Source organism: Silurus aristotelis (genome assembly GCF_946808225.1).
Source record: "Silurus aristotelis genome assembly, chromosome: 23".
Lineage (NCBI taxonomy): Eukaryota > Metazoa > Chordata > Actinopteri > Siluriformes > Siluridae > Silurus > Silurus aristotelis.
The window spans coordinates 931,353-946,436 of NC_139596.1; the positions used below are offsets into that span (position 1 = coordinate 931,353).

General features: G+C 38.6%; 1 protein-coding gene across 1 annotated transcript in view; it reads right to left on the reverse strand.

Annotated features, from left to right (window-relative positions):
• Positions 1-1,613: 1,613 nt before the first annotated feature.
• The window catches only part of LOC310718628 (E3 ubiquitin-protein ligase rnf213-alpha-like), a gene marked incomplete at its 3' end in the record, with an annotated part of 39,585 nt that continues 26,114 nt past the window's right edge, over positions 1,614-15,084 (reverse strand). Inside the window, exons 24-36 of the mRNA XM_083527540.1 lie at positions 14,454-15,007; positions 14,057-14,213; positions 13,563-13,780; positions 13,018-13,161; positions 12,491-12,661; positions 9,878-11,396; positions 9,359-9,552; positions 8,561-8,716; positions 3,244-6,780; positions 2,993-3,129; positions 2,791-2,889; positions 2,120-2,235; positions 1,614-1,783 (exon numbers count right to left, since the gene is read on the reverse strand). Coding sequence (XP_083383666.1) covers positions 1,614-1,783; positions 2,120-2,235; positions 2,791-2,889; positions 2,993-3,129; positions 3,244-6,780; positions 8,561-8,716; positions 9,359-9,552; positions 9,878-11,396; positions 12,491-12,661; positions 13,018-13,161; positions 13,563-13,780; positions 14,057-14,213; positions 14,454-15,007 — 7,172 coding nt within the window. The remainder of the gene's footprint in view (positions 1,784-2,119; positions 2,236-2,790; positions 2,890-2,992; positions 3,130-3,243; positions 6,781-8,560; positions 8,717-9,358; positions 9,553-9,877; positions 11,397-12,490; positions 12,662-13,017; positions 13,162-13,562; positions 13,781-14,056; positions 14,214-14,453; positions 15,008-15,084) is intronic.

A 15,084-nucleotide genomic window follows, 5' to 3' on the forward strand; every position in this document is an offset into this window, starting at 1 on the left:
TAGAAAAGAAATTAAAATCAGAATAAAGGATATATACAGTGAGGAAAATAAGTATTTGAACATGCAGCTATTTTGCAAGTTCTCCACTTAGAAATCATGGAGGGGTCTGAAATTGTCATCGTAGGTGCATGTCCACTGTGAGAGACATAATCTAAAAAAAAAATCCAGAAATCACAATGTATGATTTTAAACTATTCATTTGTATGATGCAGCTGCAAATAAGTATTTGAACACCTGTCTATCAGCTAGAATTCTGACCCTCAAAGACCTGTTAGTCTGCCTTTAAAATGTCACCTCCACTACATTTATTATCCTAAATTAGATGCACCTGTTTGAGGTAGTTAGCTGCATAAAAACACCTGTCCACCCCATACAATCAGTAAGAATCCAACTACTAACATGGCCAAGACCAAAGAGCTGTCCAAAGACACTAGAGACAAAATTGTACACCTCCACAAGGCTGGAAAGGGCTACGGGGAAATTGCCAAGCAGCTTGGTGAAAAAAGGTCCACTGTTGGAGCAATCATTAGAAAATGGAAGAAGCTAAACATGACTGTCAATCTCCCTCGGACTGGGGCTCCATGCAAGATCTCACCTCGTGGGGTCTCAATGATCCTAAGGAAGGTGAGAAATCAGCCCAGAACTACACGGGAGGAGCTGGTCAATGACCTGAAAAGAGCAGGGACCACCGTTTCCAAGGTTACTGTTGGTAATACACTAAGACGTCATGGTATGAAATCATGCATGGCGCGGAAGGTTCCCCTGCTTAAACCAGCACATGTCCAGGCACGTCTTAAGTTTAAGAATGACCATTTGGATGATCCAGAGGAATCATGGGAGAAAGTCATGTGGTCAGATGAGACCAAAATAGAACTTTTGGGTCATAATTCCACTAAACGTGTTTGGAGGAAGAAGAATGATGAGTACCATCCCAAGAACACCATCCCTACTGTGAAGCATGGGGGTGGTAGCATCATGCTTTGGGGGTGTTTTTCTGCACATGGGACAGGGCGACAGCACTGTATTAAGGAGAGGATGACCGGGGCCATGTATTGCGAGATTTTGGGGAACAACCTCCTTCCCTCAGTTAGAGCATTGAAGATGGGTCGAGGCTGGGTCTTCCAACATGACAATGACCCGAAGCACACAGCCAGGATAACCAAGGAGTGGCTCTGTAAGAAGCATATCAAGGTTCAGGCGTGGCCTAGCCAGTCTCCAGACCTAAACCCAATAGAGAATCTTTGGAGGGAGCTCAAACTCCGTGTTTCTCAGCAACAGGCCAGAAACCTGACTGATCTAGAGAAGATCTGTGTGGAGGAGTGGGCCAAAATCCCTCCTGCAGTGTGTGCAAACCTGGTGAAAAACTACAGGAAACGTTTGACCTCTGTAATTGCAAACAAAGGCTCCTGTACCAAATATTAACATTGACTTTCTCAGGTGTTCAAATACTTATTTGCAGCTGTATCATACAAATGAATAGTTTAAAAATCATACATTGTGATTTCTGGATTTTTTTTTTAGATTATGTCTCTCACAGTGGACATGCACCTACGATGACAATTTCAGACCCTCCATGATTTCTAAGTGGGAGAACTTGCAAAATAGCAGCGTGTTCAAATACTTATTTTCCTCACTGTAAATATAAATATTTCTACATCACCTGTTGCAGTGAATAAACTTTTTGTAAATGTTTCGGACACAGTTATATGCTGCAATTCATAAATGTCCCCGGAAAATCCTGGAGTTACAATTAGTTCATCCATGTGTAGTGAAATCCAGCCATCTGAAGGAACACAGACATATTTACAGTTTACATTTATGATATTTAGAAGATGATCTTATTCTGAGCAAGTGTTTTTGGAGTCTCTATCAGTAAATCCACATGCTGGGTCAGGGATTAAGAGTGCACCATCATTGTGCAGGGATGTGCACTTTACTTAAACAGTAGAAAATCATAAAAAGTGAGATAAAGAAAAACCCATTCGGTTGGCAAAAAGAAAATATTAGTAGAAAAAAATCTCAGCTGTAATGTGTGATTTGTAAAAGGACACGTTCATTAAATTTTCTATATTTAGTTACTTTGTAAACTGCACAATTTGAACATATAAAGCAAAATAACCTCCAAACGTCGCAGTATATCCACAGCCTCCTGAAATCCGGGGCAGTCTCGTAAGAAGAACAATGTCGAAGGCGGCTCTACCTGAGAGGGAACTCCTGATCCGTGCGATGCTGTGCCTGAGCGTCACACACATTCAAAACAGGAGGCTTTTGAATAAACAATTTAAAAAGACACAATTCACAGCTCTAGCAAGCTGGGACGCTGTGTAACATCTAATATTTAATATTATCCTCACATTGTGTTTTTATCAGTGTATTTACTGCCAACTTTTATACTTACAACAAGCCACTAAATCCTACGTAATTAATATTTTAATCAACACATTGGTTTATTTAAATCAGATTATGAACAAATAAAGTTTTAAATAAAGGTTATTGTAATGAATGCAATATGGCAGTGGTGAAAACATTTGCTACAATGTGCTGGAGTCAAAACAATAATTATTTTTAAATTATTTATTATAAATAATAGTGATTGGCATCCAAATGGTCATTTTTAATAATTAGTTACAATAATAATAATAATAATAATAATAATAATAATAAATAATTAATAATTAGTTGCAATTCTGATTTCTTTGCGTTTGTTTTAAGATGTTTTCAGCTCTGCTTATAAACAAGATTTGAAATGAAATCTCCACATATGGTTACACAGTAATAATTGGTTAGTACCTCACACAGAAGAGAAGTCGCTGGCTTTGTTTCGCATCATGAAAGTAAGACTGCAGCAGTAGGAGTTTGTATGCTCCTGTATCATTGCTGAGAAATTCACTAAAGACGAGGAAAAAAAATAAAATCGTCACAGTTTATATCATAAATAATTGTTGACCATAAAACATCTAAGTGGACAGTAAGAGCATTATAAGAGCATTACCTTACTGCTTGAGTAAAAGACTGCTCTGTGTAAAATTCATTCAGCAGGAAGAGACAGGAATCCCTCTCTGTAATCTTCAGCTCCTTAGTGATTTTCTCCACATCTTTTTTATTGAGCAGTTGAGAATATGTGGATACCTGTTTTAATCAATAAACAATAATAATAATAATAATAATACTCAAATTAGATTATAATCTAAATAAATCTATACAAGTGAACCACGTGGTAAGAACTAAAGATGTAAAGTGTACCTCGAGACAGAATCCATCAGGTTTACGGTCTCTGTATTGTTTTAGAGCCTGTATGAGGCTGCCATGTGGCTGCTTTGAGAAATACACCTCTAGGAACTCCTTAGCCTTTTCTTCCATGTATTTTGGTGCTCGCAAAACTGAATCTGGAGTTGCACACTGAAGAAGCATTTCCTTGGCCGTTTGAAGAACTTCCTCTCTCTCATCATGATCCAATTCCTGGGACACTAATTGTGGACAGCACTGTAAAAGTACACATGCACATGTATCTTCTGTGTAGCCAACTATAGTGTCATATTTCTTCTTGTTGGTAAAGAGCTGATCGCTTTTGGTTGAATCCTGGGCCACAAACATGTTTAGCCATTCCTCTAATTCAGCCTGCATCTGTCGAGCATGTTTTGGGAGAATATTATTCATCTCCAAGCAATGTTTTTCCAGTCGATTTAGCAGCGGTGTAGGGAACTGCTCATATACCGTGCTCTTCTCTTCAATGACAATCAGTCGAAATTCGTCTTTGACTCTACATTTAACTCTGTGAGATCCCAGGCCCAGGTCAACATAGTAATTTCCACCCAATTTCACATAGCACTGATTCAGAGCATCGTAGAGACTCTCATAAAGGCTCTGAATATTGAACAAGACAACTGACCTTCCCGTCTCCATGCACGTCTTTATTCTGTTTACCGTGCGGCAAACCTGAGAGTATTCCTCATCATGAGGGAAACCGGATCCAAAGATGATTTCAACATTGCTTACATCAATGATGTTCTGGGATTTTAAAATCTGAAGTGCAGCGTGATTGATTGTTGGCAGTAGAAGGTACCTGGAAGTAAACCCTGAAGTCCCTATGTGCAGGTTTTCTCTGAGCAGTGAGACTGTGTCACATGTCTTTGTTTTACCTTGATATATCTCCCAAAATATTTCCAGAGCATTTAAAGAATCCAGGCCATTAAAATTCCTTTGCACAGCTCTGGTTAGAGCTTCATCCGATGGCCTGCCATTTGCTTCCAAGGCATAGGACAAGATCAACTTCACAAGACTGTAAAAATCCCTGAGGCCAAAGAATTCACTTTTCTGTTCATCAAGCAGTTTTAAGTAAAACTCAGTAAGCTTGGGAATCAAACACGCAATCTCCTCATTGATTGGTTCGTTATCACTTGAACAAATGTCACGAGCTGTTTTTTCCAGCTCCTCTTCCAGAGGAGATGTTCTCAGAACCAAAATACCACGGTTCATCTTTGCTGGGTCCAATGACCAGTTGGAAATTCCAATAAATCCAACTTTCTTGAAAGCCTCAGGATTTTCATCATCAATACATCCATATTCCAGTAGGGGGTGCAATGTTTTCAGTGGCATTTTTGGAGAATCTTCTGCCAGTCCAATTTCATCAAGGACCACAACAGCAACATATTCATCCAAATGTTTGCTCTTCTGAAACTGCGCACATTGCCTGAATATTGAGATGATCCCATCAGGAGATGAATGCGGGCTGCACTGGAACGAGGCCAGCTGTGCCTGCTTGTATCCCTTAAAAAGATCTTTAGGAGAAGCCTTGCCTTGCATTGCATGAGCAGCAATCGTCTTGGACAAAGATTTTGAGCTTCCGGGTTTTCCAACCAAAAACAATGGGATTCTTAAGTTCATGCACACAACCATCATGAATACATTTTCTTTCAGAGCATTATTCTTTGCCACTGTTGATGGACAGTCAACGTTTGAGATGAATGCTTCTTTACAAAGCTTAATTTCTGTCAAAATGTCACCACGGGGCAGAGAAAACGCTTCTGAAACTCGTGCTAAGTATTCATCTCGATTCTCCAGTGAAGCCAAGTAGCAAACTCCAATTGCAAGAATAAGAGAACGAACCAATGGTTCCACTGGTGGATCGTCAATGCTTCCGTTGTTTTCTCTTTTACTGTCAATTTCCTGGAATAATCTTTGCCTTTGTTGATAGAACCACATGACTGTTTTCAAGCACCGCTCTATATCTCTGAGACTGACCATCCGGCATTCATCAGTCAACTCTGCCATATGCTTCTGAGAGGCAGAGATGACCTTCGTAAATAAATCCTGATGTTTAACACAAAGCTTTTCCTTGTGAAAGAAAGTCTTGACCATCTGTGTGATATAGAGCTCCTGCGTGTGCTCATTTAAATTTCCAAAGTCCCACACCAGAGGAGTAAGACTTGGTGGTAAAGGCTGAACTCTGTAGACCAGCTGACGCATCGGTATCTGTCCAAGTTTCTCCTCCGTATTCTCGCTTCTGACTCTGTATCCCAGTCCGGCTCTTTCCAGTTGCTCTATTGCCTCCTTTGAGTGCTTCCTGTAGGGATTACATGCTGCAATGATCTTCAGGTGGGGAGCATTGATTTGTTCTCCATTGACAGACTTGTCACACATCACCTCCTTGATTGCATTAACAGCCTCTGTTGTATTAGCTTCATCAAAAAACAGCACTGTATCCAGCTTATGCACTTCATTTTCTTTTGAAACCTTGATTGCCTCTCTCACTTTCTTGTAAATGACCTCTGATGTTGTACCTCCGTGCACTCGCACCACAATCAGGTTACGTCTTTGCTTCCCTGATCTTAGCAGGTCACACATGAACTGGACCAGCCGGGTTTTTCCACATCCTGTTTCTCCCATGATTACCACAGGAATGTCCGATTCAAATCGAAGGTGAATCGCAAGGATTTTCATCACATTATCCAATGTCAACTGATATGTGTCATCAGGATCCTCCACGATTTTCACTCCCAGCACTCTGCCTAGAATATCCAGCTGCTCAACACGGGACATTTGCTCAAAGTTAATGTTGAACGGCACTCTCTGAGCCTTTAATTGGTTAAAAAGTGTCCGATCAATAACTCTCTCCTGCACTATCACCTTAGTCCGAGCGTCAACTGCATTTAAATTGTGAATGTGAAATCCTAAAAAGGTCATGGACTCATTGTCTGCATTGAATAAGATGTAAGGATGTGCCTGTTGTTCCCATCGCCTTCGGAGCTGAAATTCTTTGAGCTCCGCGTCTTCCAAATCTGCCTCTTCCACTTTCTCATCGCTATCATCTGACGTCTTTAGGGATCTCATGGAAAAATCCTTGGACATTGTCATCATGAATTTCACTACAAATGTTTTAAATCCTGTCAGATCCTCTTTTAAAGCAGAGCTGCAGAAAATAGACTTTTCGCATTTGTTCAACTGGCTGTTGAGAAAGTGGGTGAAGTTCCTCAATTCTCCCCAAGATGGGTTTTTAATGTCACAGAAATGGAAAAGACACTCCAACCATTCCTTTGGTGAATCTTCAACAGATCCAGGAATGAAAGAGAAACCTTCAAGTTGGTTTTGTTTTGATCTGTAGATTTTAAAGTACTGGTAAGTGCGCTGAAACGCTTCACTACGAAACTCTGTTTCATCCATTAGCTGGCAGTCTTTATGGTACGGCTTGTTCTGTTCTAGGTGTCTCAGGGTTTCCTCAGGTGAGAAACACTTAACCGTTGGCAACATTTCCAGAAATGCATCTTCTACATGAGCTGATATCTGAGAATACAAAAAAGTGACAGACATGATTACATTTTCACTAAATACTTAAACACAGAAAAGCTAACCAGCATATATAACAAAGTCATTATAATACAGCTTTAATACACCTGTTGAGACTACACAGAGCACTGTGTGTGTAGCTTAGAATATACAGTATGTTGATTGAAACTGTTGGTAACTCTATGGCCCTCTAGCAGGTGTACAGTAACTTTGGCGTTTTCATGTCCTTTGATTGATTGGTCAGAAAACGCACTAGTCAGAGCTCACAAACTGCATATGTAGCAAACTGCACAATCTCAAATATATTCATGTGGAATGAACATAGTGCTGTAAGAAAAGTATATCAATCAGGCGTTTGTGATAACTGGCAATGAGTCTTTCACAGCACTCTGGAGGAATTTCTGACCCACTGCTCTCTGCAGAATTGTAATTCAGTCACAGTGGAGGGTTTTCGAGCATGAGCAGCCTGTTTAAGGTCATGCTACAGCATCTTAATCAGATTTCAATCTGGACTTTGACTAGACCACTCCAAACACTTTATTTTGTTATTTCTGATCCATTCAGAGGTGGACTTGCTGGTGTGCTGCATAACCCAAGTGTGCTTGAGGTCATGAACTGTTGGCTGGACATTCTCCTTCAGGATTTTCTGGTAGAGCCCAGAATTCATCGTTCCATCAATTATGGCAAGACAAACAGGTCCTGAAGATCCAAAGCAGCACTACCACCAGCATGTTTCACGGTTGGTATGAAGTCTTCATATCTTCATATGAAATGGAAATTTAAAGAATCAATCGCACATTCACACAAGGTCAGGCAGGTTTGCACAGCTTCTTTCCCTTAATAAATTAAATCATCATTAAAAATACTCCATTTTGTATTTACTCGGGTTATCTTTATTTACCTTTCTATAGCTTTACTTTATTACTTTATTTTTTTATACTTATATTCTATTTCTTTTTTTCATGTTTAAATGCTGGACAGTCATAAAAAGCACTTCACTGAATGTTGTACTCTGTATGTATGTGACAAATAAAATTTGAACTTGAATTTGAATATCTCTGTGTAATATTGGCAAATACTTTTTCACAGCACTGTACCTGTATTTTCATACCAAACTGACTGACAGAGAAGAATAAATTGATTTGGCCTCAAGTACACTTGCAATTTACAAGATGCACTTTTGAAGAAAAGCTGAACATCATGATGAAAGATCAACCAAAACAGTAGAATTTGCACAGAAAATACACAGATTGTCTTCATTGTAAATCCCCAGGAAAACTGTAATGAACAGAAACGGAGGAACCCTGGGGTGATGTGATGCGGTGAATATCGATGCTTCTGCTGGAGATGATGTATGTGGAGGTGCAGTTGTGGCTCCAGTGAAAGGAGACGTGTTGAATTGTGTTCATTGGTTTTCTTGCTTTAGTGACTACATTCATACTGTCTGCTGTATGAGATCCTGTGTGTGATACAGCTCTGATCTACTGCACTTCTCTATAATACTGATGGGTTCTGTAGACGTGGCATCATGATGATGGTGTTAAGAAGTGGATTAGATCAGGCAGGACACCACTGAAGACCCGAGGTGAAATGAGTTCTTTCATATATATAAAATATACAATACAATGTTGAAAATAATAGAAATAAAGAAATTCTACTGAAGGAGAAAGTCTGTCCAAACTTTTAACTGGTACAATATAAACACTGAGGGCACTGTTTATTACCCACGTTCCACACGATTCAATCCACAAAACAGCTTGTGACTCGTGATGATTACCTCAGAGCTTTGCTGGTCAAATTTTAAGGGCTTTTTTTTGGAGTATTCCACCAAGTAAATGTGGGAGTCATTGCACCTCCAAATGATACCATCAGGACTCTGGAAACATCTCAGCACAAACAGCTGCAGCAGGAACGTGTAGAGTCCTTTTGTGACCTGAACACAGAATTGATAGAAATCAGTGTTAGAGCAGTGGGAATATGAGTGTATAATGAGCAGCCTGTGGAGTTCTGTTTGCAGCAGGAGGGTCGAGCTTTTGGTAGTGCGTCACCATAAAGCACTGTTATAGAAATACCACTGTCGCACTCTCAGGACTCGGTACATGGGACATGCTTTTGGGCTTGTCAGCGTGCTTTTTTTCCACTTAAAAAATTTTTTATATTGTCAAAACACACACACACTCAAGTAAACTTTTCTTTGCAGACATCTCATTCCCGAAACACCACAAAGTATAAACACTGTCTGTCTGCACTCTCAGACTATGCAACACCTTATTCCAGCATTTCATTCACTGGTTTTGTCTCTGGATTCTTGATTCTGTTTCATGTTTTTCCTGTTGCGTTGTACGCTGATCACATGACTCAATGTCCAATATTGACCTTATTTTTAACAAAAACTTTTGGGTTTCTTTACACTGATACTGCACAACTGCAAATCATAAAACTACTGTATCAGAACACATTTAATGGTAATAAAAGTGATCATACATGAGATTATAGCAGTATCCTGTATGAATTCTAATATGGTGGAAAAATAGAGTAAATATTATTGTGCTTATTCTAAAATAATAATACTAACCACAGGAGGAATGTCAAAGTGAAAGATTCTCGGGACTTTATCCATAGGTTTGTCCTCATAGTTCTGCAGCCGAGAGACAATGTCTTCAGTCCTCAGCTGTGACTGGTGTATTCGTATTGTTGTATGAGTAAATCCTGCACTTTTGAGGTTTTCTTCAGACAATTTCACAAGATTTTTGACATACAGGGATTTTCCTGTTTGTAGAACACAATAAATGTAAAAAGTCAACAATAAAAATAGAAAAAAACCCTAATTCTTGTTAAAAAAAATTTCATATTTCATTTGAGCCCAAACAGTTGTTTCCCATGAAAGATTTGATGATGGCTGACTAAGAACTGATGATCACTTTAACAGAATGGATAAATAAATATAAATAACTAAATGAGTGTCAGTGTCTGGACGGTCGAGCGAGGAGAAGAGAGAGAGAGAGAGAGAGAGAGAGAGAGAGAGAGAGAGAGAGAGAGAGAGAGAGAGAGAGAGAGAGAGAGAGAGAGAGAGAGAGAGAGAGAGAGTTCTTACCCATGCCAGCTTGTTCTGAGAAAACGAGTTGTGCTTTCAGCTGAAATTGATCATAGTGGTTGAGTTTTGCAAATCCATTTTCAGCTCCTGATGATGTTTGGTGCTTGTGTAGGAGGTATTGTTTGATTCCCTCTTTTCGATTTGGATCCTCAGAGACTATCCTTTTAAACATGTCAAAAGCAGTGGCAACATAACTGTGATGAGCCTTCATGTCACAGAAGATAATTAAACGGTAGTCACTATTACACATTCCTCCTTGGACGTGTGTCTCTTGAGTTGTTTTGTAGAAAATGGATTCTAATTTTCGGGACACGTCATGGTTCAGCTTGTCTGCATTCAGTAAGCAGTGGAGCTTTTCATGTGTGCCACCAGGCTGTACAGCTCTCCTGATGAGCAGTTCCACCTCTTCTGCAGTCGTTTCAGAGGTACAGACCAGAATTTCATCATAGGATGGCAACGGTTGATCTGCATCACTGTACAGGGATAAGCAAAGTGGAAGCATTTCAGCATCTTTACAGGAAATCAGGTTAGGCTTTCCCGCTTGCAAATAGAATGGCAGGTTTCGTTTTATGGTCACTTCTGCAGATTTGGAAAGATGGTTCATGGTTTCTCCAAGAACATCTAAGTCAACAAACTTATCTGATACAAGGCCTGACAGTTTGTTGTGATATGTTTTCCAAAGCATTACAATCTTCTCGTCAGAATTTTCCAAGTTGTCAAATGCTGCTGAAATCTGCTCCTCTGTCATTGAAAAAGACACTTCTTCCGTCAGAGGTCCACCTTTAAATTTCATTTGATTTTTAAAGACACTATCCCGTCTTATCTTATATTTCTGACACCATTCCTGGACCCATTCTTCATCAGATTGATGATCATCAATGCATTGCATCACAATTTCTTGGTAGTCCTCTATAGTATCTGAGTCATTATAGCCTTCTGCCACTTTCACCTCTTCACAATAGATTATAGCTGCTTTGATCTCTTCCTCTGGAATTCCTGTTTGAAGAAAATATTCGATTGTCTCTGGATAATCACTGAGGAACTTGTTGAGCTCAATTGATCCTTGTGATCCACCGCTTTCAACTGGGGTTTTGAGTGCTTTGGTAAGTGCATCTTGCAGATCACTTTCTTCAATGTTGTCCTTTATGATGGATAACGTGTTAAGAAGACCAGTGCTAACGTTCTTCTGCTCATTCGGAAATGTAGCCACGGAGCAACACAGGTAGACCAGCTGTTTTGCTGTAAAGTAATTTAAGTAGTAGAGTGTGTTTCTTTTCTGCTCTGTGTACTTTAACCATTCAAAAAGACAACCTCTCATGCTTTCCCCCAGTCCTTTCAGCTCAACAAGCATGGGTCTGTGACCTTTGATTTCTACATTTGTAACACCAAATTTCACCCAGATTCGAACAGGATGTGTTTGTTTGCAGTAGGCTATCATCTCCCAGTCTTGAAACAATATATGTCCAGCATCATGGAGCTCAAGGAAGCATTTTCCCACATTGATTATCTGCTCCAAAACCTGTAAGAAAACAGAAATCCATAATATTGCTTTTCTTCTGAGTAGCAGGAACAACAACACCATGTGGGTAAAGGTTTAGTTGTTTGGTTAAATCCTAGGATTAAATGGAATGGAAATCTTTCACTAGAATGATTTAACTCTAGCTTGGAATTCGAGATTATGTCATGAATCTTATATAAACGTTTGCTTCCTGTTTCACACTTTGCCTTCTCTGCTTTTTGTGAAGAGTATTGCCCCTGTTTCCTTATATAGTAGGGAACGTCAACCCCTAGACCCTAAATGCATGTGAATGGATAACACATCTATGGTTTTCCCTGTCTAATTCAGTTCAGCACATGTGTCTCATTAGAGTTTTATCTCCAGAAAATCCTGACAATTCTTCAAGGGAGTGAATGAATGAATGAATGAGTGATGAAGAAAATGAAGACATTTGTTAAAGGATGTGAAATAAGTACATCATATCTTCAATCACTCCACCAGACAATTTGACACCATCCATCTGTCCTGGTTTATATCCTGCGTTGCCTTCCACCTTTTTGCATTTGTACGAGAATAAAACAAAGTTCATGTTTGACCAGGTAAAGAAGTCATATCAACGCTACATGAAGAAGTCTTCCTGCTCCAGCCAAACCCACAAGATACAGTTTAAAGACCACACAAAGCTCAAAGGAAACACCATCTGTGTTTGTGGTGGGTTTTAGAGCAGTATGGAATAATATGCAATGTGTTGTTTATAAATACTTGTTTGAATTAAATGAAATCTTTTCAAAATGAACTGATTCACATCACAACAGAGGGTCCGTTAGAGAAGTGTGTAAATCAGTTTAGTGCTGGAGGTTTTTAATCTGTGCTGTGGTGGTTTAATCTGAACCCACTACGCTCTTTGCTGCAGCAGGAAGTGGTGCATTTCGGCTTTAGTACAAAACCCAAAATGTAGCTACATTTGACCAGTACTGGGTCTCTAATAAAGGAAAATGAAGCTCTGAGTGGTAACTGAATCCAGTTTCCAAGATACAGCTTCAGGTCAAAATTGCCTTGTATGTTTATTTATTGCGTTTTAAAAAAACACTATAACTCCAAACCCATAAACGTACCTCAATGTAGGTTGTGATTTCATCCTCTCGGTTTTTAACAGTGACAGTAATCAGCATCAGTTTGTTCAGCAGTTCTTGAAGCTCAGTGAGGCTGTATGTTCTGTATTCTGCAGCTTGTCCATCGATGGAGATTTCCTCACATCTTAATGTAATGCAACTTTCCAGGGTAAACTTTAAAGGGAATAGAGAGTCATTTTACCACCAAACTCAATTTGTTACATTTGCCAAATTATGACGGCTAAAATATTTATTATTCTCAAAATTAAATAATTGCCTTAAATAAATGTTGGAACTATGTGAGACTTCATTATCTTGAGTTCTAAGAGTTTGTATAGACTAGTTTTCTTTATTTAAATGATTTTTAACAAATAGTAAAAAAAATGTAACATGTAAATAAACAAATAAATAGTCATAAGTAAACAGTGTAAATGTAAGAAAAAACAAAACAAAAGAGCATCTCTAAGTTTCTCTGAACACTTAGATATTGTAATGTCTCTGGTGAAAAAAGGAAGAGTTTAACATTGTACCCGTGTTTGAGCTTTAGGTGGACTTTTGATGATGTAAAGCCCATTTCTATTAATATCTGTGGCCTGGTGCAAAGACGACCTCTCAACAGAACCATGAGTCTCATAGGCAATTCTGAGCCACTCCATATTCTCACAGGAGTCTTTCTGTGGTAAAAATGAACAATAGCATGTTTGGAATGAATTGTACAGTGGCAGGTTTATAGACATGTTGCAGGAGGTTTATTAACTGAATGGATATTGAACCAGTGTTCAGGATAGAATGTCTACGACACAAAGCGCCAGCAGAGAAATTTTAAAAAGTCCTGTATTAAATCATAAGTAATAAAAATGCCAATATGCACTAAATCAGACAGGGAGACAAATCCAGATAGTCAAGAAGATGAAAGATGTGGCAGGGCAATGTCAGGCAAAGCAAGGTCATTCACAAAATATCTCACAAGGAATACACATAGTTCAGACCTGAATGCACAAACAGTACTTTGGCCATAAAGTTCATTCCTCCATCAAAACAGTGTTAAAAAATGCATATTCTAAATTCAACTTACGAGTTTATTTGTCAGTTTTGTGTCACTTATTATAGCAAGTCCAAGCTTGCTGATGGCTTCCAGGAGCTCATCAATTCCAGATTCTTCAGAGAGCTGATATATTAGTGGTAGAGCAGCAGATATGGAATCCCTGAAATAGCACACTTTGTCGATGTCCATGGTATTTTCTCCAGCAGAGATAGACGCCAGCTCCACAAAGGCAGTTAGCTCTCCAGCGTCTTCAAAATTAGTAAATGAAGCGATAATTATCAAACAATTTTCATTAACTTCATTTGAATAAAACCTACAACTATAATTGAATGTATTAAACATTGGTTCACTTTATCATTTTTAAACAATGCTCTATAAATTCCAATAACGGCCCAAAAAATCCCATCATTAATCCTTTTTAGACTTTCAAAAGAATGTAAATACTTTTTGCCCAGTTTAGAAATAAATGTGGTAAAAATTGTTATAATTACTATAATTAAAAAAAAGAATCACTGAACACCTACCTTTTATGACTTCTTTAATCCATGAGATGAATCCTCCTGTGATGCATTTATTTAATTCTCTCAGAAAGCTAACTGATTCTTCTGAAATGTCTCTCAATTGCTTTCCGAGCTTGGACACAGCTTCTGTGAGATCATGCAAGCAGTTGAAGTCCATATGCTGTAATTAAAAATGAAAACAATTGATAAACACCATCTAAAGATTTATTAGATTAGATTAGATAATTTTCAAATTTTTTGCAGAAATGTAAGTAACTCTTTGTAAATAATTTTTTTTTTCCATTGCAGTTTTGGAATTTAGCAGGTAAAATGAGATGATTAACTTTTGTGTGGCAAATCGTTCAGTGGGTGTATTTCTGTTATATTTGTAAACTGGAAACAAAAAAGGAGAATACGTTACCCTGAGGTTCTCAATACCACCAAAGTCTCCACATAGACCAAGGTTATTTTTTAGTTCAATGACCACTTCTGCGTTTCCTTTTGCAGACTGAACATCTTTGTAACGTTGAATGTGTTCAGTGGTCTTCTGAATCCATTTACGTTTATCTTCACTGAACACATCCGCCATTGTATTCAGTTCTCCTGAAATGCTACTTAAAAATTTGCCCAGTTTTCTGTCCAGGTCCTGCAGACTCATCGAGAGATCCTTCAAGCCCTTGAAAGAGTTTTGAAATTCTTCAAATGCTGGTTTGTAAATTTGATCACAGACTTGATCCAGTGGAATTACTTCAGACTCTTTATACTCCGTGTTCTTCACTTGTTTTGTTGTTTCTCGCCACAGTTTTTTAAAGTATGTGCTTTTATACAAAACATCAATCTTGTCAAATGCCTGAATATTGAAAGAATATGTGTCACTTCCAGGTTCTTCACTGAACATGTCCATGATAGTTTTCAGTGGACGTTCCTCCTTGTCCAGGCTGATTGACAAAGTTGCCTCGAGATGTTTTACGTCAACTGAAAAACATGATAGAGAATGCAGTTTTAGACCTGATATTTATTTATATTTTGGTTTCTGCTTTATCTCGAAGCTA